General features: G+C 44.0%; 1 protein-coding gene across 6 annotated transcripts in view; it reads left to right on the top strand.

Moving 5' to 3' along the window:
- The window catches only part of FARP1 (FERM, ARH/RhoGEF and pleckstrin domain protein 1), a 291,156-nt gene that overhangs the window by 212,689 nt on the left and 54,037 nt on the right, over nt 1-24,430 (top strand). For all 6 annotated transcript variants that reach the window (XM_061171145.1, XM_061171147.1, XM_061171146.1 and 3 more), the window contains exons 6-13: nt 3,596-3,693; nt 8,640-8,754; nt 9,612-9,759; nt 12,402-12,497; nt 13,915-14,078; nt 14,783-14,851; nt 17,090-17,165; nt 18,280-18,529. In XM_061171145.1, the coding sequence (XP_061027128.1) occupies nt 3,596-3,693; nt 8,640-8,754; nt 9,612-9,759; nt 12,402-12,497; nt 13,915-14,078; nt 14,783-14,851; nt 17,090-17,165; nt 18,280-18,529 (1,016 nt within the window). The remainder of the gene's footprint in view (nt 1-3,595; nt 3,694-8,639; nt 8,755-9,611; nt 9,760-12,401; nt 12,498-13,914; nt 14,079-14,782; nt 14,852-17,089; nt 17,166-18,279; nt 18,530-24,430) is intronic.

The following is a 24,430-nucleotide window of genomic DNA, read 5'->3' as shown; positions in this document are numbered from 1 at the left end:
TCGGCTTCCCATTTATATAGATTGAAGATTAAATTGCACTTTGCTGTTAAACAAGAAGCTGAATTCCTTTCTATTTATTGAACTACACTCTCACTGGAGCTTTTGTCCTACTGACACCAGGGCTCAGGCATCTAGAAGGAGAAAAGCACTGACTCTGTGGTGCAAGTTTAAAACCGCTTGGGGGAGGGGTCTTTGGAAAAGAAGTTAGCAGGCTTTCTTCTGGCAGAGCTCAGAATCACTTGGCTGTGCTGGTGAGGTCAGACGTACTCCACTACTCTCTGAGCATCGCATCTGACGTGGGATCCAGTTTCTACTTGGCTGTGTTCTTAAAGGTGCAGGGGACCTATCAGAATTTGCTGCTCTGCAGGGCCTGCCGCAGTGTTGTCCTTTGGCTGGCAGAGACATCGTACTGTACACTGAATAAGGAAAGAAAGATTAAGAGCTCCCGGATGAAATAAATTGAAACAGGCATGTTTAAAACATGGCATCAAGATGGGTATGATTTCCTCCCCTGTGGTCCCTGGAAGTGACAGCCCTCTGATCGGCCCTGCCGCTGTCATCGCCTCCCTCCTCACATCCATCCTTCCGCCAAGGAGAGTTGATTCCGTTTTGAGCCCTTCATGTGAATTTGACTGGAGCTGCTTCAGTTTAGAATGCACAAGGTGCTGCGGAATTTCTAAAGTTAGCCCTGCAGCCAGCGTGCAGGACTTACAGCTGTCTTTATGAGAAGATGAGACGGTACCCAGGAAGGTCTTTCTCAGATTACAAGGGCCTTAGCACGAGTCAGCGTAATCAGGGAGTGACAGATTCCTCCTGCAGTTGGCAACGGGGCACTCGTCCTCTGTCTAAATAGGTGAGCTCTCGGAACCCAGCACCGTCTCGCCACCCACAGGAGACCCTCCCCAGAGGCCCCGAAGCCTGTCGGACCCTGACCCTGAGTCTGTCTCTGGACACAGCATCCTGTGTTTGAACTGGTAGCTGTTACCATATTCGGAACATCATGCTTTTACAACATACATTCTTCCTACTTAGGTAAAAATTAACCACACATAAGAATTAAAGCCTGTCATTCTAAGTGTTGGCTTCAAGAAACAATAACCACTGCCTAATCCAGAGAGATGGTTTGTACCACATCTTCCCATATAAACCTATGTGCTGATGTTGTGATTACTTTATATGCTCTGCCATTCTCTACTTTGACTTTCCAGGGAGAGAGACAGAGACAGAGAGAGATAAAAGAAAGTGAATGAATGAATGAATAAACATTACATTGCAGGGGGGGTGGGTGTGGATAAAGGCCAACTGTTGTAAACTAGTGGATCTGTGGGTGTTGTTTTGTTTTGGTTTTTTTCTGGTTACAGAATGCCTCCGTAGTTCTTTAGTTGTTAATCATGGAATTTCCTAAACGACTTAAAGGGGATTCATTTTTCTTTTATTTAAAGAAAAAAAAATTGCTAACATATACTGAATGTTTTCATTCTGGTCACTATGCTTTCCATGTATTATCTCATTTAATTCTTAAGGCCACCTCTATGGTTAGTCGTGTTAAAAGCCCCCTTTTTTTTTAAAAATTAAAAAGAACCCTTTGTTATTACAAAAGTAGTCAACGTACAGTGTAGAAAGTTAGAATATACAGGTAAACAAGACTAAGAAGATAAAACTACTGTGTTCTTGCTGCCCAGAGCTGAGCGTTGTTAACACATCAGTGAGAGAGCCTTTCTGATTTTTTCTGTGCATATACATGTACTGTTCATCTTATCTGATACCCTGGCCGTACTCAAATGTCCCCCTTTGTTCCCCAGATGTCATTTATATCTTCTCATCTAACGTGAAATTCACTGTAGGACCACGTTGCATCTGGTTGTTATGCCTTTTGGACCTCTTAATCTAGCAGAGTTCCTCTTTTTTTTTCTTCGTGATACCATCTTGTTGAAGAAACTGAACTGGTCATACTATAAAATAGCCTACCTGCTAAATTTGTCTGGTTGCTTCCTGTTTAGCTTATTCCTCTATCTTCTGTGTTTCCTGCAAACTAGACCTTAGTTCTAAAGGATACGAGTTAAACATTCTTGGCTAGAATCCCATCCTAAGTGATGTTGTGTGTTTCCTGTTTCATTAGTGATGCTGAGATTGATCACTGAGTTAAGGGTGGTGACATTCTGACCTTTCCATTGTGAAGGAAAGTCATATGACTTTGTATGCAAATGTCCAAACTCCTAAGTGGTTTTTATATACCGATTAACAATCCTTGCCAAGTCAAGAATTTCTTTAGAGGTGTAGGATGAGGGTTTTATAATTATGTTATTTTTTGCTGTGTTATTTGTCAGTGTTCTTCTGTAAAGTAGAACTTTGCCTCATCTACTTAGATTGTCTGTATATCCTGAAATACCCTTCCTACTGGAGAGGCAGATTACGTGCCCAAGTTTCTGCCTTGGGTTACCAGTTTCTAAAAAAGAATTTCTTGAATAGACTCCTCAAATGGTGATACATTCTATTTTTTCTGCTTTCTATTTTTATGACTATTATAATGGACTCATAAAGTTTTATTAGTTCCATGTGTTTCAATTCACTTTAATCATTCTTTATTGCTACTCAAGTTGTCACAACTTTGGCCAGTGGACGCCCCCTCAAGGTTTTTTTTTTTTCCCCCTTTTAATATAACCCATTTATATTTGCAAGCTGCCTTGCTCTCTGGCATAACTAGATCTTCCAGGCTTGCTTTGTACCTTCCTCTGCCCCACACCTGGAACCTACCATTTCGGCAAGGTCCTACCTCTGTATCCTTCTCTGTATTGGGTAATTGCGTGAGAGCCAGAATCTGGTTGCTAAGGGTTGCTGCCAAAGTGACGCTCCTTCTAGACAGTGGGCAAAACTAGCAAATATCTTTCTAAAAATCTATGCGTTCATATTGATATTCTCAAATCGATTTTAACATCGCCCTGTTTTTACTTAATTTCTTTGATTTATACTTTTTTTTCTTCCACCAAAAATGTTACTTGCTTTATTCTACTTCATAAAGAAAAGAATTTTTAAATAACTTAAATTGATTTTTAAAGATCTGGCAACTGAGGCTTATGGAAGAAGCTGAGTGACTTATTACACCACAAAAAAAGACACTCTTGTGTTTCCAATTCCATTGGCAAGGCTTTTCCTAACCATGATAGCCTACTGTTATTGTCTGAGCCATAAAGCCATTTTTTTTAGTATATTTGACTGATCTGTGAAAAAATTTTAAATGTGTGCTATACCCTGCAAAAATAGATAGGATGGTAAGTTATAGTCTTAATTACTTATGGCTGTATCTCTCCATATAAAATGAAATGCATTACTCATTGTGTGGACAGATTGCAGCATATGTCTCCGGGTGCTTTTAGGGAGGTGTGAATATTTGCATTGCAGCCAGTAGCACCAGGAATTCATCCCTCCTGTGCAGACTTTCTTGTTCTTCGGTTTATATACCTTTCTTTAGGGCCTCACTGTGTGGGCAAGTTGCCGGTGAGCAAAGTGAGCCTGACTTTGTTGCCAAACCTCCCCACCCTCTTTGCTCGACACCCATCTCTATGTATATGACGCCCATCTCTCTTTGTATTCGCAGGTACCTATTTGCTCTGCAGGTGAAGCAGGACCTGGCTCAAGGCAGGCTGACGTGTAGTGACACCAGCGCTGCCCTCTTGATCTCACACATTGTGCAATGTAAGTTCTGTTGGTTTCCTTCAGAAAGCATGTGGGAAATAACACAGTGATCTGCTTGGTGGGGAGAAAAATGACATCCACTGAGAGCAATAATGTCTTTGTCTTACATTGCTATTAGCATGAAACCCAAGGGGTGGAAAACAGTACTCCTAACTTCGTTTATATATACTCCCCCACCAAACGCTGACCCGGGAATTCTGTGTTCTGGTGCTTGTCTACTCTTTCTAAGGACTACACATTTGTTGAAAACTCAGTTGCCTCAAAGGAGAAGCTTGGATACACGGTGGCAAAGTAGACTAAACTTGTTCTGTCCTGTTCTTGGATTTAATATTCATCACTGAATATGGCACATTAGCCTTCAGACATAAAACTGTCAAAGATTTCCCTTCTTGTATTCTGCTCGAAAGTTCAGTAAACCAAGACACATGAAGCTGGACGGAACCCAAGTGATGCTTGAAGCTGGATATTTTAACTTTCTTCCTCTAGACAAAGGATAAGTTAGACTGTGCTCATTCTAAGTCTTCCTGACTACTCACCTGGGCATTTTTTTTGTCTTGGTCAAGGCAGAAGTTACTTGAAATGGAATATACACATTATGTTTCAGGAAGGAAATTATGTATATAGACCAAGGTCAACATATAAAAGCACTAGTATAAAAAAAATCGTGCTAGCATATCATTCTAAAATTTCCATTGTATACAAAGTAGTCCCATATAATCAGCCCCATCCTGTCCAGATAACTGCCCAGTTAACAAGCTTTCCACAGGTTTGTAGGGAGGGTTACTCCCAGCAGTCAACGAATTACCTTAGTCCGAAATGATGAGGTGTTTCTAGAGACCATGCTTATCTTATTTTTTGTGCGTGGCCATTGTTGACTATCTGCCAGACTTAGTAGATAGATGTTTTCTTATTAATTTGAAAAAATGATGTGAGAAAGAAAAGACAGGCCAAAAAAAAAAAAAGTAGATAAACTTTTTAAACTTTACTATGTTCCAGCTCTGTGTATATTATCTCATTTAATTCTTGTAACAACCCTGTGGGCTCAGTACTATTATCCCCGTTTTAAAATGAGGAAGCTTTGGCACAGAAAGTTACATAATGTTTTTGCCTTTCCCGTGTTTGGGCTTCTCTCTTCTTACAGTGACAGTGGACAGAGGAGGGCTTTGAATCAGGCAGACCTCGTTTCTGTTAGTTGATTGTTCACCCTGGCAGGTTACTAAGCCCCCAGCCTCTCTTTCCTTTGGAACAGGGGGATAATAGAATCTGTTTCATAACAGATGAAAGTGAAATGATAGCATCAATATTCAGCATATGTTAGGTGTTCAATAAGTATACCCTCCTTTCTTTATCCTCACTCACCTAGGGCCCTCCCTTTCCAAACAATGGGAAATTTTGACATAAAGCTTCCTTACTGGAATAGCAACTTCAGCAAAGGTCTCTGACCCTGGGCCTTTGGTGAGAGAAGAGAAATTTAGTCAACTATTCCTGATGCCATTTAGTGTTGTAGCCCCTTCCTCCTAAGGCCCTTCCTTTTTAAAGGAAGAGTGAATCTTCCTTTTTAAAGAAGGAGTGAATCTTGCTTGCACACATGGGAAGTGGAGGGTCACGGGAATCCAGAAAACCATGTGCTTGGTCTGATGGACCCCTCACCCCCAGACACCAACAAGGGACTCAGAATCCCCTGAGAATCTTGAGTTCTCCAAAGGAAATGAAATAGGTGGGTTCAGAAGTATTTCTGCTATTTCTATACTCTGTGATACGCAGTTGCGTGACACACTGTTTCTATAATCTTATACTTACAAAGCCCCATTTCTGTATTTTTAAGCATCCTGTACATTCTGTCATGGAAGGAGAAATTTCACCGAGTCCTCTGTGAATAGTGTGTTCATTTAAATTATTGGTAGTTATTGACGTCATCAGTAAGGTAGGAGGGGTCAACTCATCTCCCTTCTGCAGAAGCAATATTACTGCTGATGGAAAATTATCTCTAGTGAGCTATATTTTCATCTCCTCTGTATCTGTACACGCAATCTGATTTTTAAAAAAATTTTCCTCCCTTTCATTTGAATTCATGGAGTCATCTTTCACATAGTCTGTATTGTTTTCATTGGTTCCTCTGTTACTGGCCTTAGATAATATCCCCTGTATATATTTCAGACTTTTACTACTCTCTAGTTGATTATGAATAGACCAAGTGGGACAAGCTGATGAAGAGAAGAATCAAACACTATTTGGGCCTGATGTAACAGAGGCGGCGTGGCGGGGCTAGATTTCTGCAGGTTGTGTGTGCATCCGCTCTGAGGGTTGTACCTGGCAGAACAGGTTCGTGCAAGCACAGCCTCGGGAGACTTCTCCCAGGATTCGGGGGTGGTGGTGGTCTTATTTTTTTGCCGAGAGTAGACTGCTAAGGAATTTAGTATATACATCAGCTAATGTGACACCTTTAATTAAAAAATAGTCATATCTTGCACACTTACAGTTCTCAGACTCTCCAGACATAAGGAGGTGCCTATTTCCATGTTTCCAAGAAGAGAGCATGTGGGAGAAAGTGGATTTCACAGTCGTGTTGCCCTTGCATTTTAGGAGTTGAAAAGCAAGTGACTCCGAGGAAAAGACAGTTTAGGCGTATTGACCCTGATGCCAAAGGAAAAACTGGAATTCTTAGCTCGTTTATATTGAATTATGGAAAAGGCTCTGTTATAAAATCCATAGATGTTAAGAAACCCAAACTTAAAACTCGTAAGAAATTTAGGATTTAGGTGAGTCCCCTCTCCCTCCCGCCGTACGCAGTCCGTCTTCGTTATTTGCAGATTTCATGTTTGCAAATTCACCTGCTGTCTAAAATGCGTTTGTAAGCCCGGAATCAGCACTGTGGGTGCTTTCACGGTCACTCGCAGACATGCGCAAGAGGGTAAAAAATTTGAGTCGCCCCTCCCTCACCTCCCCAGTGGAGGTCGGAGGAGGTGATGCCCTGCCTTCTGGTTTCAGCTGTCATACTGGAAACAAGTGTCCTTTTTGTGATCTCTTTGGAGCCACGCTTTTTGCATTTCTGTGCTTTTTGTTGATTTCCCTGTTTTAAATGGGCCCCAAGCATCGTTGCTGAAGTGCTGTGTAGTGTTCCTAAGTGCAGGAAGGTTTCGATGCGCCTCACAGAGAAAGTAAACACGGGTGTCGATAAGCTTCGTTCAGACGTGCGTTACAGTGCTGCTGGCCGTGGGTCCCGTGTTAACGAATCAACAAGGTACATAAAGTAGGATGTCTTTCAACAGAAACACACAGAAAACAAGGTTAGTTGGTTAAAATGTTTCAAGAGTCTCGCAGGAACCTAACCCTGTATTTCCCCTGGGAATGATGGTTTAGTCTTCACTAATTCGACATGTGTGGGGACTTGATGCAAGAGCACTACCGCGAATAATGAGATGAACTGTGCTTTCTTTTCTTTTTTTTTTTTTTTAATTAATTAATTTATTTATTTATTTTTGGCTGTGTTGGGTCTTCATTTCTGTGCGAGGGCCTTCTCCAGTTTCGGCGAGCGGGGGCCACTCTTCATCGCGGTGCGCGGGCCTCTCACTATCGCGGCCTCTCTTGTTGCGATGCACAGGCTCCAGACGCGCAGGCTCAGTAGTTGTGGCTCACGGGCCTAGTTGCTCCGCAGCATGTGGGATCTTCCCAGACCAGGGCTCGCACCCGTGTCCCCTGCATTGGCAGGCAGATTCTCAACCACTGCGCCACCAGGGAAGCCCAACTGTGCTTTCTTAAGGCCGGATAGGAGGAAGTACAGAAAAGACAGTGTCACCATCGCCATGGCAAACCAGTGAGGATGGCAGTATGGCCACTCCTGCACAGTTTCCTGTGATGGAGGGTGGCAGCTTTACTTAGGGAAGGTGAAATTTGTTCACAGAGTGCAACTAGGAAATAATGTTGTTGATTTGCCATGGCAGCGAGAAGCTAGTGGGTGACTGATTCTTCCAGTGGCCCAGCTGGTGCCAAGCAAATATTCTCAGGGGCTGTGATTTATAGCAACATATAGGCCACATCCTGCATGATTACTGGGGTGCATTGCCCAAAGTGTGACAAGCTGCTTCACATGACAAACTGAAAATTAGGCTTCATGGCAACGGTTTACTTACTTTTATTGTAAACAGTTGGACTCTGGTCATTTTATTAAGCTTGTTATACAGACTATATGATAAAGGCATACCGTTCCATCTGTATTAAATTGCTGTAAACTGAGCTGGAGCTAGTGTTAAGGTACAATTATTAATTTAAAGCTCTAGCCTTTAGTTTTCCAGATTAGAGCAATTTGGGGACTTGAGAAAATTATGCATCCCCTTCCTTGTAGACTAAAAATTTGTAAGAATTTGCAATCTGATCTGTCATTTCTGACAACACAACTACACAAAATTTAAGACACTTGAATTTATGTTTACCAAATTAAATTATGTACCTTTACTCCTAGTTATAATCGTCTTTTCTCTACATGATAAAGCATTTGGGATTTGCACGAATAATTGCTATACGTGTGCCTCCAAAGTTGATTTTGTCAAGCCCTGAAATTCTGGGGCTTATTTAGAAGTCAGAAGGCCTTAATCCACATATCTAGAATGTACTGCCTGAAGTAGAAGTGAACCCCTAGTTGGGTGGGGAGGAAAGAAACAAACCAGGAACATGGATGGCTAAAGATGGATGATTCTGAAGTTTTCTTTCCAACTGGTAGAGATGAGAAAAAGCGGAAACTGTCATCTTACGTTGGCACGGTTGTTAAATATGCCCTCACAGCCACAGCTTCTCACATCTAGCCCTTAGGATACCTACCAGCTGGGATTGCCTTGTGTTGTCTGCTAGTTTTTCCGGCTTGCTAGTTGGGGAACAGTCCACTGGGAGTATAACAAATTGTGAAGTATTAATCATATGTGGCTGGTTTTTCTTTCTCTCTTTCTTTGTAGCTGAGATTGGGGATTTTGATGAAGCATCGGACAGAGAGCATTTAGCAAAAAATAAGTACATACCTCAGCAAGATGCATTAGAAGACAAAATCGTGGAATTCCACCATAACCACATGTAAGTCTCCTTTGTTGCTTCCTACTTGCTTTGAGCTCCTTCTCTCTGTCCTTCGACATACGTGGACACACACACACACACACACACACACACACCCGTGACTTATTGGGAAGAAATATACAAAGGGTGAGGGAGGAGAGCACAGAGGCTCAGTGAGTGTTGTTACTTATCCTGGACTGTTGGTAACACAGGTTACCCACTCAAGACCAGACCTCTGGGCTCCTTGCTTGCTTTCCTGTGAGACCAGAGTAACACTGGAATTTAGGACACCCCATGCTTTGGAGTAAAAGGAAGAGTATAAGACCAAGTACCAGGAAATCAGGAAGGGGACATGATAACTAGGGACAGTATAAGAATATTGTGAAAATGGAGAACCTTTGTGCCATGTCCATTTTAGTTTTCGGTTTTGATCAATAAAATATTTTCAAAGCATTCTCTGCGCCTTTTGTTTTTGTTGTTGTATTTCAAGGAAGGCACTTGAGTCCTGGTGATAGTTGCCTTGACAGAGTGTTGAACTTTGCAAGTTCAGGGCTATTGTAAGTGACTAGAAACTTGTTCCAACATGATCGTGTTTTGCTTTTATATGACCTTAAAGGAAACTCTTTGAGATTCCAAAAAAGTGGCCGAGTTTGAGATAGACTTTTGGGGTTTTGAGTCACACAAGCAACAGAGCTTTTGTTCCAGTTGGTCAACTTCGGGTTACAATGAACGGGAGGCTGGGTGTCATCCGATCGGGTAGCCCCATCGTTGGTGATGAAATGCCTTTTCATCTCCCAAGAGAAGATGCTCAATCTTGAATTCGTAGACACGGAGAATTCAAATCTCCTGGCCTTTCTCTTGAATTTTTGTTTTGTCAGTGGACAAACACCAGCAGAATCGGATTTCCAGCTCCTGGAGATCGCCCGCAGGCTGGAGATGTACGGCATCCGATTGCACCCAGCTAAGGACCGGGAAGGCACTAAGATCAACCTGGCTGTGGCCAACACGGGGATTCTAGTGTTTCAGGTAAGAGCGTTCGGAACCAGCTCAGTTCCCTTGGCGTTGCAGAGATAAGAGTTGGCCCTTCAACTCTGATTGCATGTTGGGTGGTCCAGGCTAAGACCTCTGATAGTTATTTTTAGGTGAACAGGGAAAAACAAACCTCATCTCAGGGTTTCCTGTTTCTGTCCAGACACTCAAACTTGCAGATTTGATTTCCTTTGCCTTGCTCTGGTTGGGGAATCCATGACTGCAGGTTTGTTTGCATTTATTGACTTTGTAGGATCATAGAAATCCCTATGTCTCTGTTGACCTAACTTTGAACATAGTATAATGGAATCAAGATTTCAGATCCCCAATATAGACACCTTTTTCACACTTGCCCATGATATTCATCTGATTTTTTTTAACCTAATTTGGGTTCTTTTTTTGTTTGTTTGTTTTTTACCTGATTTGGGTTTTACCTACGTTAGCTTGTTTGTGGTTTCACATTTACCTAACTTAGAAGATATAGCAGTTTTATAAATTCACAGAAGCTATGTCCATGTCCTGCTGTAATTTTGCAGCTACACACATACTGCTCTTGGACCCTTACCTGTGTTTTACATAAGGACATAGCACTCTGCACTCTGAAATGTGTGCACCCTTGATCACACTGCTGCTGTACTGCTATTGATTAATGCATCTCTTTTTCTTGACAATTTAATTGAAGTATTATTGACATGCAATTAAATGCACACATGTAAAGCATGCTGTTCTTAAATATGTATAAGTTCTTAAGTATGTGTATCCTGTGAGACCATCAGTGAGATCAAGACAGTAAGCATATTCATCACCCCAAAGATTTCCTCAAGACTTTTTTCTTTTTCCTTTTTTTATATTGAAGTTGTTGGTTCACAATATTATATTAGTTTCAGGTACGTGACATAGTGATTGAATAGTTTATAGGTTATACTCCATTTAAAGTTGTTATAAAATATTGCCTAGTAATAAACTATAATGGAAAAGAATTTTTAAAAGACTATAGATGTTTACATATATATATAAATATATATAACAGAATCATTTTGCTGTACACCTGAAACTTACCCAATATTGTAAATCAACTATACTTCAATTCAAAAAAAGAAAATGATTCCTAATTAAAAAAAATATATATATATATATATATATTGCCTAGATACCCTGTGCTGTACAATATATCCCTCAAGGCTTTCTCTTTTAAACAAAAGTGGATAATCTGTGCTTTGGTTGCTTTGGTTTCAAAGGGGTATGAAGAAAACATCTGCTTTTCTCATGAAGTAGGGTCAGATTTCACCCAGTTTTGAAGGTGTAAATACGGGCATGACCTAAAACTCTTTTTTTGAGCTTTGCCAGACTGGGTTACATTTCCCCCTTCATATTTTACCAAAGTAACCCCAGTGATTCTTTGCTCCTGTATCAGATGTTTATGAGGGACACTAATTACCAAAGGTCCGTGTCCCAAGAGAAGTTGAAGTTGGGTTTCCTATGGGACACTAGGAGGTGACATTTTGTGCGCAGCATGGTATTTGAGGAGGTGACTGCCCCTAATACTCACTGACCTGCAGAGATAAGCTAGGCGTCCCTGATGAGAAAAACAACAGTGAAACAATGTGGTTGTCATTCCTACCATTCCACCTCAAAGTTAAAATCCTTAAACATTTCTAAAGGTCGTAGTCGGGGGAAGAAGTGCCTCACAATTGAATTAATTTGCTTGGATTGTGTTTGAGACACTTGAAATGTTGAGAATTGCTCCGTAATGTCATCGTATACAAGGACTGTATCTTGGAATTAATCTTCTTGCCTGTGCCTAATTGCTTCATTCTAACCAATTTAAACAAGTGGTTCTGGTGTTCAAATGGGCTCGAGGAATTCTAATTTCAGTTGAGAGGACAGGACAGATAGGAGCTGGTATCTGGCGACTCCCCACCGTGTCTCCCCCAGTCCCGCCTGGCCATCAAAGATGAAGATGTGTGCGTCCCTCCCGGAGACTGCTCTCTGGCCTCAGAGACACACGGAGGGTGGGGTCTCCCCTCCCCGGCCCTGCTTGTGCTGTTGGAAGCAGAGCAGTGTGGACAGAGCGGGTGATGGCTAACCGCTGTGTTGCTTCTGTGGCTATAACAACAGCTGCTGGTTAAGGCACACGCCCGGGAATCTCATTCTGCCGCAGTCACCATGTGATTTCGGACAAATTAAAATCTAGCCATGCTGCAGTTTCCACAGGTGTAGAATGAAGATAATAAATCCAGCTCCCTGGGTTTCGTGTTAGGCTTCACAAGATAAGGGCTGTAAAGGACTTGGGACAGTGCCTGGCCCTCGGCCCGTGATGGTCGCCAATAATTGTGGTGGTTGTCATGGTATTTATTTTTATTTATCTTTCTCTGTATCAGCCCCTTGGCCAGCCTCTTCTCTCCATGGAGGCAGACTTAATTGGAAGGCCAGATCATATAATTAGTGAGAAACAGTGATCCAGGAAGGGAATGGGGATCATCCCACAGTCGCAGAGCCCGGGAATTCTCCAGCAAGAGGCATTCTTAGGAGCGGTAGAGCGTCAGCCCTCCTTTCAGCTCCCCGTGAGCAGAGCAGACCAACTCCCGTGTTGCTTGTCATTCATTTCCCGGCTCACTGGCCGATACCTTTCTTCTCAGGGTTTTACGAAGATCAATGCCTTCAACTGGGCAAAGGTGCGGAAGCTGAGCTTCAAGAGGAAGCGCTTTCTCATCAAGCTCCGCCCAGATGTGAACGTAAGTGCCTCTCGGGGGAGAGGGGGAGACCAATGAGCCGCCTCGGGGTGGGGCGGGTCCCGCTAGGGCGCAGGCGGAACCCATGGCCGGCAGCTATCCAGGTGTCTGCCAGTCTGTACGGTGTATCCAGATGCTCGGTCCCTCCACAGCTGTCATCAGCAGTAGACAGAGGACACAGATGTGTGCCCAGGGAGGGGTCACTTCCCTGTGCACCTACGGGCCGCCCCCTCCTGTGCAGTCGCCGTGTCCAGCCTCGGCCACCGGGACACCCCGTTCAGCATTCTGCCGTGCTCCGGGTCTGTCCCTCCCCACCCAGGGGCGGTCCTGCTGTTGTCCCCAGCCCCTGACAGCGCACTCTCACGAGCTGACCCGGCCCCTCCCCTAACACACTTCCCGAAGACCCTCCCTCTAAAGATGTCGGTCACGTGGCGCCGGGTCAGAGAAGGAAGAAAGCGTTTTCTCCATCCACCATAAATAGGGATGGATGGGTGACAGAGTGCTGATGTCCCCAGCCAGAGCTGGAGTGCTTTTTCCCATGGGGGAAAAAAAGATTATAAATGGTAGTCTAGGTGTATAGTAATTTGGTTACATTATGGATGAAATAGGTTCTTATGGCCTGATTTGGGAAGCAGGCACCCACTGGAAGTTGTTTTCTATGAGAAGACATGTTTTGAGTCCAAAAGACTGTGTACTGCAGCACGACTTGTCTGTAAGTTGAGACTGCACTACCGAGAACTGTGAGATTCTCCCAAAATGGCTGGAACCGCTGAGAATGTTAAGGGCTGTGGTAACATGGTCACTTAAATTGAGAGTATTCAGTCTGGAAGTAGAAAATTACCATATCCCCTTTCCCAAATCAAAGGACATGAATTTTTCAGCCTTGGGTGATACTTCAGTGCTCCAGAAAAAATGTTCATTTCCTGTATGGTCCCTGGGGCCACCTGGAGGCTAGAGCCATATGCTTTTTGATGGAGAAAAGGCTTAAGCACAGTATTCAAAGTTGGCATGAACCATGGGGGAGAAAACAGAAAGAAGAAATGTGTTTCAGTTATTTTAAGGAGGCAGAAAAGGCATTTCAGTACTTGGATATTTTTTAAAGAAGGAAATGTAAGCCAAGTAAACAGAATTTGTTTATGATTTCTGTCAAAGGAAATGTTATAACTTCTGCTGAGTATCCCCATTTTCTGTTTGTTCCTCTAAGGAATTAAGTGGGGAAGAAAATGGTTGAACGATGATGACTATGTTTCGTCATGAGGAACAAATGCATTTTACTAAATATGTGGATTTATGGTCATGCTATAATAAAATACACAATTGAAATTTTATTGGACAAATTTGTTTTCTGCCCCCTTTCCCATATTTTAACTGAATGTCTGTGGGTAATGGAAAAAACCAAAGTGTTATTTTCTCTTTCTAGAGCTCATACCAGGATACCTTGGAATTCCTAATGGCCAGTCGGGATTTTTGCAAATCCTTCTGGAAAATCTGTGTTGAACATCATGCCTTTTTTAGACTTTTTGAAGAGCCCAAACCAAAGCCAAAGCCTGTTCTCTTTAGCCGAGGGTCATCGTTTCGGTTCAGGTAAGGATTCTGCTTCACATCTCTCCATTTGCCATGTGGTCATTTTCCCCAAAACTTTCCTCGGGAAGGTTGGCTTCCAAGAGCTTTGGCTGATGGCATGTTTGCTTGGTCATCGCAGAAGGCTCCTGGCAGCCCCTTGCTGTGTTCGGTTTGAACGTTAGGTAGCCACAAGGCAGTCTACCCAGCCACAGACAACTCCTAGTGGAACTCTTCTAATTCAGAAAGGATTTCCTTTCTCTGTAGAAACAAAAGCACCTTGTTAACACTTGCTGTAGCTTCACCGAATGCTATGTAGACCTGCCCATCACTGGTTCAATTTCTCACTCATTCTTTCAACCAGTCTTTGAGTGTCTACTGCATGTCAGATTCTGCTCTAGGTGTTGGGGGTATACAGTGAACAGAACTATCCCTGCCTTCATGAAGTATACAGGCTCTTGGGATGGTTGCTTAATAATCAAACACAGAATTGTTACGTTGTTGAGTTCATTGAACTTTTTCCCTCGTGTATAAGGGAAATATCAAGAGACAGAATGGACGCAAAAGCACAGTTTCTCTTGGGACTGCTTTCATCCCGGGCTAGCCGAGAGAACTCCCGTGTCTCCCAGCTGTGGGAAGAGGGAGGCAAAGATGGTGGAGGGCTGTGCTGAGTGTGAAATGAGAACACCTTGCTGTCTCTCCGCCCCCTCTCGTGGTCTTCATTTTAGTGGCCGGACTCAGAAGCAGGTTCTCGACTATGTTAAGGAAGGAGGACATAAGAAGGTGCAGTTTGAAAGGTAAGAGAAACGTCAGTGCCACTTGCGATTTGAGAGGAGTCGTTCTCTGCGGCTATGCATCGCTCCCCCCAGGCCCCGTGAGCTAGAGAATCACTGCCGCCCAGTCAGTTTCGGCCGGTTCAGTGTTAGGAACAGCTGAGGCCCGGGGGACACTTAACTCCAGGGGGAGAGGAAGCCAGCAGAGGGCAGGGATGCAAGAGGAACAGGAGCTGACAGAGGGCGTAAAGCGCTGTAAAAACCTACTCACCGGTGAGTCCTTAAATATTTGGGGATTTGAATTGGAAGTATTTCTATAAACTTTTTTTTTTTTAATTGGAAAAATTGCAAACCCTTTTCTTTAGTTTTTTTTTTAAATTAAGTTTTATTGGAGTGTAGTTGATTTACAATGTTGTGTTAGTTTCAGGTGTACAGCAAAGTGAATCAGTTATGCCTATATCCACTCTTTTTTAGATTCTATTCCCATATAGGTCATTACAGAGTACTGAGGAGAGTCCTATAAACTTTTTAATTCAGTTACGTTTGATTGAAGAGAAACAGGATTTATTTTTGTTGTTAGCAAATGCTGATAGCTCTTATTGTATGCCAGGCACTGTTCCAAGCCCTTTAGACATAGGAACTCATGGAGTCTTCATACCTGCTCTGTGAGGTCCGTGCTATTTTATTTCCTTTTTAAAGATGGAGACGTGGCAGCTCAAAGATGTTGAGTAACTCGCCCAGGTCTCAGAGCTGGTAAGTGGGCGCTGGTCATCCAACTCCAGAGCTCACTGCCCTTCATCACTGCTCTGCCCAGAGGGACTAAAAGAAAAGGGTAAAGGGGTGAAGGGATGGTGCGCCAATGACTGTTTAGTTTAACACATTTAAAAATTAACAATAAAGCACAGAGAACACAGCAAACGCCCATGTTCCTAGTACTTAGAATTAACTGGTAACGTTTTAACATTGGTTTCTGGGATTTTATTTCTTCTCTTATTTGCAGCTATTGTGGTTACAGATGTAGTGAAAACCCCCTTTAACCAACAGCCTTCATTATTTCCCTCCTTCCCTCCCCAGAGGCAACAACTACCTAATTCATGTTACTTCTATTAGAAATATTCATGCACCCAAAAAGAATAGGCAGAATTGCTCTGGGGGTGTCCTTTTTCATTTATATAATCAGTATTACATTGTATGTAATCATGCGTCTTGCTTTTTAAACCTACCCTGATTTTGAGATCTATCTTAAGCATTTTATGGTATTGTGAAAGTATTACCTTTTAGGTATCTGATTCCCTGTTGATAAACATTCAGGTTGTTTGGTGTTTTGTTTTGCTTTTGCTGAAACAAATGTGCTGCCTTGACCATCCTTGTATATTTCTCCTGATGGAGATCTGGGGTCGTTTTTCCCTCCCTGTATATAGAAATGTAGTGTTCAGAAGGTTATTTGTATGCTTATCTAGATGTAGCAAACCCCATCATTTTCTCGGACGATCCACGATTAATCTTTTGAGGATCGTATAAGAAGTGGTCTGCCTCTCTCTGACTCAGAATGTGGGTGCTCCAGAGCCTTGGTGTGTTAATTTGGAGTATTTTAAAGAAAAGCTGGATGGACATTGGAATTTAATCTCTATATTTATGCAGTTTCATGTGTTTGAGTACCTGAAAAGTTTCTCATGCTTGTCCCCTGGGAAGTTGGGGACCGACACACTAAGGGAAGGAAAAGATTAAAGGCAAGGTGTTGGTGGCATTAAAAACCAGTTTCTTCTACTGTGGAGTCTATAAATTCATTCCTGGGGCAGGGCCTTTTCTCTGAACTGAGCGCTGTGAAGAAGTAGCTCATTAGCGGCAGAGGCCTCTGCTATAGAACTGATCTAGAAGATCATTACCCAAAGCACGCAAATTGATTTCATATTGCTAGGCCAGGGCTTGCAGTTCAGAGCGTACTCGGGCCCAGCCAACTTCTCCCTCCCAGTGACATTTCCCGTAACTAGAGAGTTAGCGTTCAGTGGCGGTGCTCCCAACCAGCTGGACCACTGCAGTGGGAGCTGGGAATGCTGAGAACTTTTTCAAGGCTGAAGCAGCCCCCGAATCCTACAAGTGATACAGAAAGGGTGACTGGGTCTGTCTCCAGGGAGCATTTATCCAAACTACTTTGGGTGCCTTCACTACTGAGGGAATGCCTAATGCCGTTATTTTTCATGTAAAACCAATTAAAAAAACCCAATTCACCTAACTTTAGTTCTCTTGTGTGATTTCTCCCAGGAAACACAGCAAGATTCATTCCATCGGAAGCCTTGCTACGCAGCCTACAGAGACGAACTCAGAAGTGCCAAAACAAGTCAGTGATGGTGATAGTCACTATTGTAGCTCTGTTTTCCGCAAACGTCCTCTGCTGAGGACTGGGTTTCCTAGTCTGCTTTGGTGTTCTTCATCCTTCCACTTCGGGGTGTTTTCTAGAGGAGAGGCTAGCCGTGTGCCCTGGCTCTGACCAGACACCGGCTCTGTGCTTCTCGCCCTGGCCTGTATCCTTGCCCCTCCTCCCTCCCATGCCCTCGCCCCGGGGAAGTTTGCTCTATTGGCCTGAACTCAGCTTAGGGCTGGAACCATCCAGAGCCAGAGTGGAGCCCACCCTCCAGCTAAACGGCTGCGCTCGTGTGAAGAGATCGGAACCTAGCTCGCGGGTGACGGGTGTAGCTCCCCTTCGCTGCCAAGGTCAGAACCTTGCGCTGGCGCAGGACCGGACGGTGCGTTCCCAGGGCTCATGTTACAGAGCAGCGACCACCGTTGGCAACAAGACACATCATCACTCTTGCTCTGAGGGTGGCCAGAGCTCGTTGTCCCTGGAGTTGGTCTCTGGATGAGCTTTCAGGGTTTTCTCTACAAGAGAATAAGAACTTTGTTGGGAAAGAACACGAAGACAATTTCACTGTGTGAATCCAGAGAGTCTGTAAGCTGCCCATCCTGCCCTTAGGCATCGAAACAAAGACGTTTTTGTCATTTGTCTGAAATCCGTGTCAACTTGCCTTTGGAGGTCCATGATGCCTCTCCTCCTCCCCCTGCCCCCACCCCCTCAGGAAGTCAGTCCCCTGTGGGCCAGAAGGACGGTCTTGTTCCATAGAAACTTTGGACGCCCGAGAGGAGACTGCCAGTCCTGGAAAGCAGAGGCACTGCCTCACCTGTGCTGCCGGGGACCCTGCACTGTCGGCTTCCACACCCTGAAAGAACGTTCTGGATCCTGACCAGACAGCCTCGGGAATGCCCGATTCCTGACGGGGTGCTTTGTTCTAAGACCGGGGAGGGCAGGCTTTCTTTGGCAATCCTTGGCCACTCGATGCTTCAGGAGATGCCATTAAGTGGGACTCCACGTCTCTGTCTCTTTCAGCTGTGGCGTAACCTCTCCCTTTTCTCTTCATCTCCCTCCCCCTTTTCTTGCACACCCCCGCCCCACCCAGGCTCAGCAGAGTGCCAGCCTTACCTTTGGAGAAGGTGCTGCATCCCTGGGCGGCCAGAGCTGCCAGCCGGGAAGGGACCCGACCGCTTCGGCCGAGGAGCGCGGGCCACAGCGCAACCCCGCTCCGCAGAGGAGCCCGGCGGGGAGCACGAAGGCAGACGGGGCCGGCAGGGCGGAGACGGAGGACGAGGAGGAGGTCGTTAAGGACAGGACCCAGCAGAGTAGACCTCGGCCCCCGCAGCCAAGCACAGGTCCAGCATCCAGGGCTGCCCAAGGCAGCAGCGCTTCCATTCCTTTCATTGACTGCAGTGATGTAGACAGTGAATACGACCTCCTCAGGGAACAAGCGTCCCGGTCACGGTCCCAAACAAATGACAACTATGAGGGTGATTTGACCAGTGGTGTTTATCTGCTGTCCAGGGATGAGAGGCAAATAGAGGCTAGGCGCAGGGCTTCCCCTCACTCTGTGAAGTCCTCCCGGCCTCCTTCCAAAGAATTCCGTGACGATGATTCAGCAGACATCACCTTTGACATGAGTGGGAGCCCCAGACTCCCAAGGCACAGCTCTCTGATAGACGAGATGTTCAGGGCCTCAGGCAGTCACAGTGCCCTGGCCACCCCCTTGTCTCCCAGCAGCAGAAGTTCAAGTCCAAGTATGAGTTGGGACAGGACCGGGTCTCAAGGCTATGTTTCCGAAAACGCACATGACTGTAGAGAGAGAAGTGTGGGAGGAGATCCTCTCCCAAGCCAGGGTCCTCGTTATGAAAACGGTTCCCCCATCTTACAAAGGCCACACTTAAGGAATCTGAGATATAATAAGTCAGAGACAGATCCACTCATTCTTAGCCAGGTAGCATCAACCCCGACGGCAATGGATAGGCTTGATGGCCACGGAAAGGGAGGCCTGGCCGGCCCAGCCGCTTCGGAAGGTAGAACGCTGGCTAATGGTACACGTCGCGTGGGTCCAACCTCAGGGATCCCCGTGGCGCAGTCAGCGTGTGCCACTAGCAAGGCAGCCCAGCTGGCACCCCTGCAAATGACCGAGGGCTCCACCAGCAGTGGGACTGAATCCAGCGATTCAGACTCTGAACTGGTCAGCCCTCTGAGCCAGCCCCTCGTGTTTGGTAATCCAGCTGTGCTGAGTTCCCCCTCCGGGGTGAGGAGAAAGAAGTCCTTGGGTGGCCTGCCTTTGAACGAGGAGGGAGAGGAGTATGAGTGAGGAGACCAGAGGGCAGGTCTTCAAGGGTTGGAAACCTGGAGTCGTGCGTCCAGGATTTCCCTGGAGATGACCTGTCCTAGTGACTTGTTAATTTTTAATCGACCTTTGTTAGAGGAAGTTTTGGGGCAGGCGCATGTTTGGGTAGGGCATGCCTGACTTCTCAGATCTTTCAGAAGGACAGAATTTCACACACCATGACAAGTTACCAAGAACTTGTTTCTCTTTCTGGCTGAAGGCTAGGAAGAAATCCTTTATTATGAATCTGATCATGTGTATAGTGTGTTGTATTTATGTGGAAATTTTCTGTGTATCTTCAGTTGTGTACACAGATCACCCTCCCATCTGGTTGATTATTGGGACGAAAGTATCACTGAGATCCCAGGAAAGGTGTGGGTTTTACTTTGAACCCCTTCTTTAAAAGGAGGGCTGCTTTGCTGTGCCTCATAAAGTGAGGAATTGACAAAACTCAAGGCCAAATGTAAGTTGGTTGCTAGTTGAAGTGTTGTTGAAATCTTCGTTACTAATAAGACTAGTGAATATTTTAATTGGAAGCATTCGGGATTATTTCTTCTTTGCAGACTTCCTATGAAATGATATAAATCTTCATGAACTGTAATCGACATGAGATTGCTGGTTTGGTTTGGGTTTGCTTTCATGGGTCAAACGTTAGTTATGGTTGAAGAAGGTGTTGAAGAACTCTGGCCGTCAGAGCCTCTTGGTGAAACACAGAGATGCTGCTGAGTGACGCTGCAGGGAAAAGTAAGACCTCGCGGGATAGGTACTGGTGGCACCAGGAGGTTAGCAAACTCAATGCCTGCCTTTGAATAGTGCACAGCACCGAGAAGGCCTGTTTCCCAGTCTCATTGCCCTTGGTGGATTTTTACGCACATTCTTAATATTCACACGCTCAGGAACAGTGACTTCTGGCTGCTTCTCTGTGCAGGAAAAAAGAAAGTAGAAGTAGTGAGAGGTTTGGTTTCTTTTTAAATCTTAACCATCTACACCAGTGCCTTTCACCCAGCGTTTCTGCATTTCAGATGGAAAAGCCTGGTTTGAACTTGCATTGCTTCTCAGCCTTAGCTGCACTTTGGAATCACCTGGGACATTTAAAAAATTGGTATTGCCTGAGCCCTGACCCTAGAAATTTGGATCAAATCGGTCTGGAGTGCCCCCTTGGGGTCCCCAGATGGCTCTGCTAGGCTGCCAGGGTCATTTCTCAGCCAGACACTATTGCCTTCTAGAATCTAGTGGAATGTGATGGAAGTGTCAGCTGAAATGTTGGCTTGCTTGCCAAATAAGAAAAGCATCACCAATGAAATGCTTTTCTTCATGCCTGCTCTTTGGTACTTTTTAGTCTTTGGTACTTTTTTTAAAAAAAGATAAATTGTAGAATAAAAATTTTAGATCCTAAGTAACTACAAAATTATTGAAAAGAGTTGTAATGATGATCCAGCCCTAACGTGCCGCCATGCGAGTGGCCTTACTAAAACTCATCGTGTGGCTTTGTCATGGGGAAGAGCTAATAAGCAAGTTTAGGAAACTGAGTAGAATTTGGCCACAGTGTTGAATAAGCAGAAATATTGACAGACCCTGTGGTTCACGCGTGACTCTCTGTCCGCATGAATGTTGAGAAGTTGATTTTAAAGATTCTGAAAACTTAATCCATTTTTACACACACTTTTGCTTTATCTTCCTAATCATTTGATTCAGTGCATGATTGATGAATCAAGTTGATTATTGGATAGCTTGAAAGATGTTTACTGAAGTAGTCTGTTCATCTTTTGCTTTATTTAGATTTACATGTTCAACAGAGTCACAGAATTTTGAAGCCAGAAGGGACCTTGGAGGTCACCTAGGTTAAACCTTTATTTACGGATGAGAAACCTTGTTCTGACGAAGGAAAGAGACTTCCCATAGTCCTACAGCCGTTGCATGACAAATCTAAAACCAGAACCTTGGTCTCTGGACTTCAGTGTTTTACTCTATGTGACAGCTTGATGCACTAGGACCTTTTGGATTCAGTATTTTATATTTTGAGACTCTTGTATGGATTAATAATTAAAATCATATGGAGACCAGGAATCATGTAGACTTAGGTTATTACAGTCCATATTAGGTAGGGAGAACTACTGCTTTTTATATTGTGGGGTTTTTGCAGTTATAACCCATTTTTGCATATTCTGTTTTGAGCTTAGAAAAAGATGTCAATTTGCTATATAAAAAAGTAGTCAAACGTGAGTTAAGCAGAGTCACATGTGGAATCTGTGGTTTATTTGTGAAGGTGGTGTGTTCAAATGAGTTTTCTTTTTACCTCTAACCCTACAGCAGTCTGATGATGAAATATGAATGAGCAAAAGGTATTAACTTAGCTGGCTTAGAATGTGAATCATCAGATGTAAACCCCCAAAGCAAAACATATTCCAGTAATTATTTTGTTTTGCTTTTTCCCCGAACAGATGATTTTTTATCCAAAGTGTTTCAAAAGCAACTGATCAACGGTGGTGTACCCAGTTCTATATTGACGAGATTTTCCACTTTTAAGGCCACTGGTAGAGTTTTTCTCCGGTTTGGTTTTGTACCAGCCAAGCAACTCAGTTTCTGCTTCTCAGTCAGTCTTTGTGAGAGTGGCAATTTTGGTGTGATTAACGGTGCTTAAAAGAAAGGGGTGGCGGAGGGAAGATGTGTAGTTTTTTCAAAAGCCACGTATTCTGAAGTGCTGGGAGTATTCACTCATTGCCTCTGGGAGAGCTTTCCCTGCACTAGTAAAGAGAGCTGCTGGGTGAGGAAACCTAAGCATTCTTTGAGTCTGATGGTAGAGCCAGTTCACTGAGGTGAGGAGGTCAGAGAAAGCCAGCAGGCTGCATGCCACCCCCAGCGCCCCACACCTTCCATGCCTTCTGCCTGCTGTGAGACTCTGGTCCCCGGGTCCTTCCCTGGCCTCTGGAATCTCACTGTGTGGTATAAGAAGGGCAGGCACATCCCTGAAGTTGAACAAAGTGCAGGAAGATCAGAGATGGGGTTGGGTGTGACCAATAGGCAGCAGAGATTAGAGACCTGTGAATTCTTTCAGACTTCCAAAGGGTTTCGCAAGACCCGTCAGAGCCAGTTTTTCTAAGGCAACAGCTAGTGTAGGGGTCGCCTGCATCAGTAAGGAAGCCAAGTCTTCAGATCGCGGCCGCTCCTGTGCAATGATATCTTAAAGCCTTGGGTGGAAGACAAACCAAATATAGAAACAGAAATCTTCAAGCCACTCAGGGCTACTCCGGGGCCTCCGCGCATGAATATCTTTTGTTAGATAGTATTTCAAAACATGTAAATTATAGATCCTTTTGTGACTGATTTTTGTTGCTGCTTGTTCGGGCAGCATAAAAATGCAAGAAATCCTCATAAAGAACTGCATTTAATGAGTTCCAGAACTTACAGTGGATTGCCCCAGCTCCTTGACCAGTCATCTGTATGCCATGATGCCATTTTATTAGACAGGCATTTAGTTAAAGGAAGTCTGTGAGCCAGATTCTTCTCCACATATGTGATTCGTATTTGGAAATTTCTCACAGATTTATCTCACCAAATGGTGCTGCTGTGGCCTGCACTTAAAAATGTGAATAATTTCCATTTGATGCTCCAGAACTTCTTTGAAGATTCAAACCAAGTAATGCTTTAAATGTATATATATATATATATATACACACACACACAACACACACACACACACACACACACACACACACACACACACTAGGCCTGCAAAACCAAAATACAGCATGAGCCTCTTGAAATTTCCACCAAGTATACGAAATCCAGCCTGCCCTCAGTTGAATCAGAAACCCCACTTGCATCTTCGCTCTGGAGTCAGTTTGATTGTGTTGGCAAGCAGTTCCTAAAAGAAGAAACAATTAAAATATTAAGCTGCCATTTTAAATTTTGTTAAAACTGTTGTGAATGTGCATCACTTCCCTTTTTCATAGCTTTAACCAGTGTTCATATGGTTTTAATCAACTTTTTCCACTTAAAATGCTATTCCCTATTTCAACACAGTATGGGTTTGGTGCAGTTGAGGTCATCAGTGAGTGATTGGGCTACAGGTAGGCCCAGCCTTAAATTAAGAAACTTGGGGTCCCCTTCATTATTAGGTTTATTCTGAGTTTATTTGCTTCTGTCTCGATCACTCTTCTTTGCCTAGGCCCTCATTTTCATTAACCAGAATTTAAAGCTGTCCGAGCTGCATCCCCAAGAAAGGCTCTTTTTTCTGGATCTTCTCCTTTGTAGTCTATAAGCATTCCTCCTCTGATGAGCTTACTTACTCTAAGGATGGCCTTCCTCTAGTTTCATGGGGATGAGTCTACAGTTGACTCTTGGGACAACACGGGTGTAAATGGCGCAGGTCCACTTATGCTCAGATTTTTTTCAGTAGTAAATACCACAGTACCACACAATCCAAGGTTGGTGGAATCCGCAGATGCGGAAGTGTAGATATATACAGAGGGCCAACTATAAGTTATACATGGATTTTCCACTGCTCGGAGGGTCTGCACCCCTGACCCCCGCGTTGTCCAAGGGTCAACTCTATTGCTGCCAGTTTTACAAAGCAAACTGCAGAAGAGTCTTTCAATGCAATCTTTGCAATAGAGAAAGTTTCTTTGAACCCGAAAGAGGTGAACATTTCAAAATAACCTGTTGCTGGCAGCTCTCTGAGTTTACACTCAGCCATGTTAGCCAAGTTGATAAGAACATACGGAAGGAAAGGTACTAGCGGATGAACTTCTGCAAGAAGGAAGTGATTAAAGAACTTGAGTCTGGCGACATTTAAAGAATTTACTGGCGCTGCTTTTTCCTCGTTAGTCTAATTCCATCTGTTTCTGTTTAGTTGAATGAAACGTAATACAGGGAAATGGGGTCTCGTACCCTGTGCGTACCTCTAACACCAGTTGCT

Source organism: Eubalaena glacialis, chromosome 16 (assembly GCF_028564815.1).
Source record: "Eubalaena glacialis isolate mEubGla1 chromosome 16, mEubGla1.1.hap2.+ XY, whole genome shotgun sequence".
Classification (NCBI taxonomy): domain Eukaryota; kingdom Metazoa; phylum Chordata; class Mammalia; order Artiodactyla; family Balaenidae; genus Eubalaena; species Eubalaena glacialis.
Note: the sequence above shows the minus strand (reverse complement) of the source record. Positions and strands in the feature narration are given on the sequence as shown.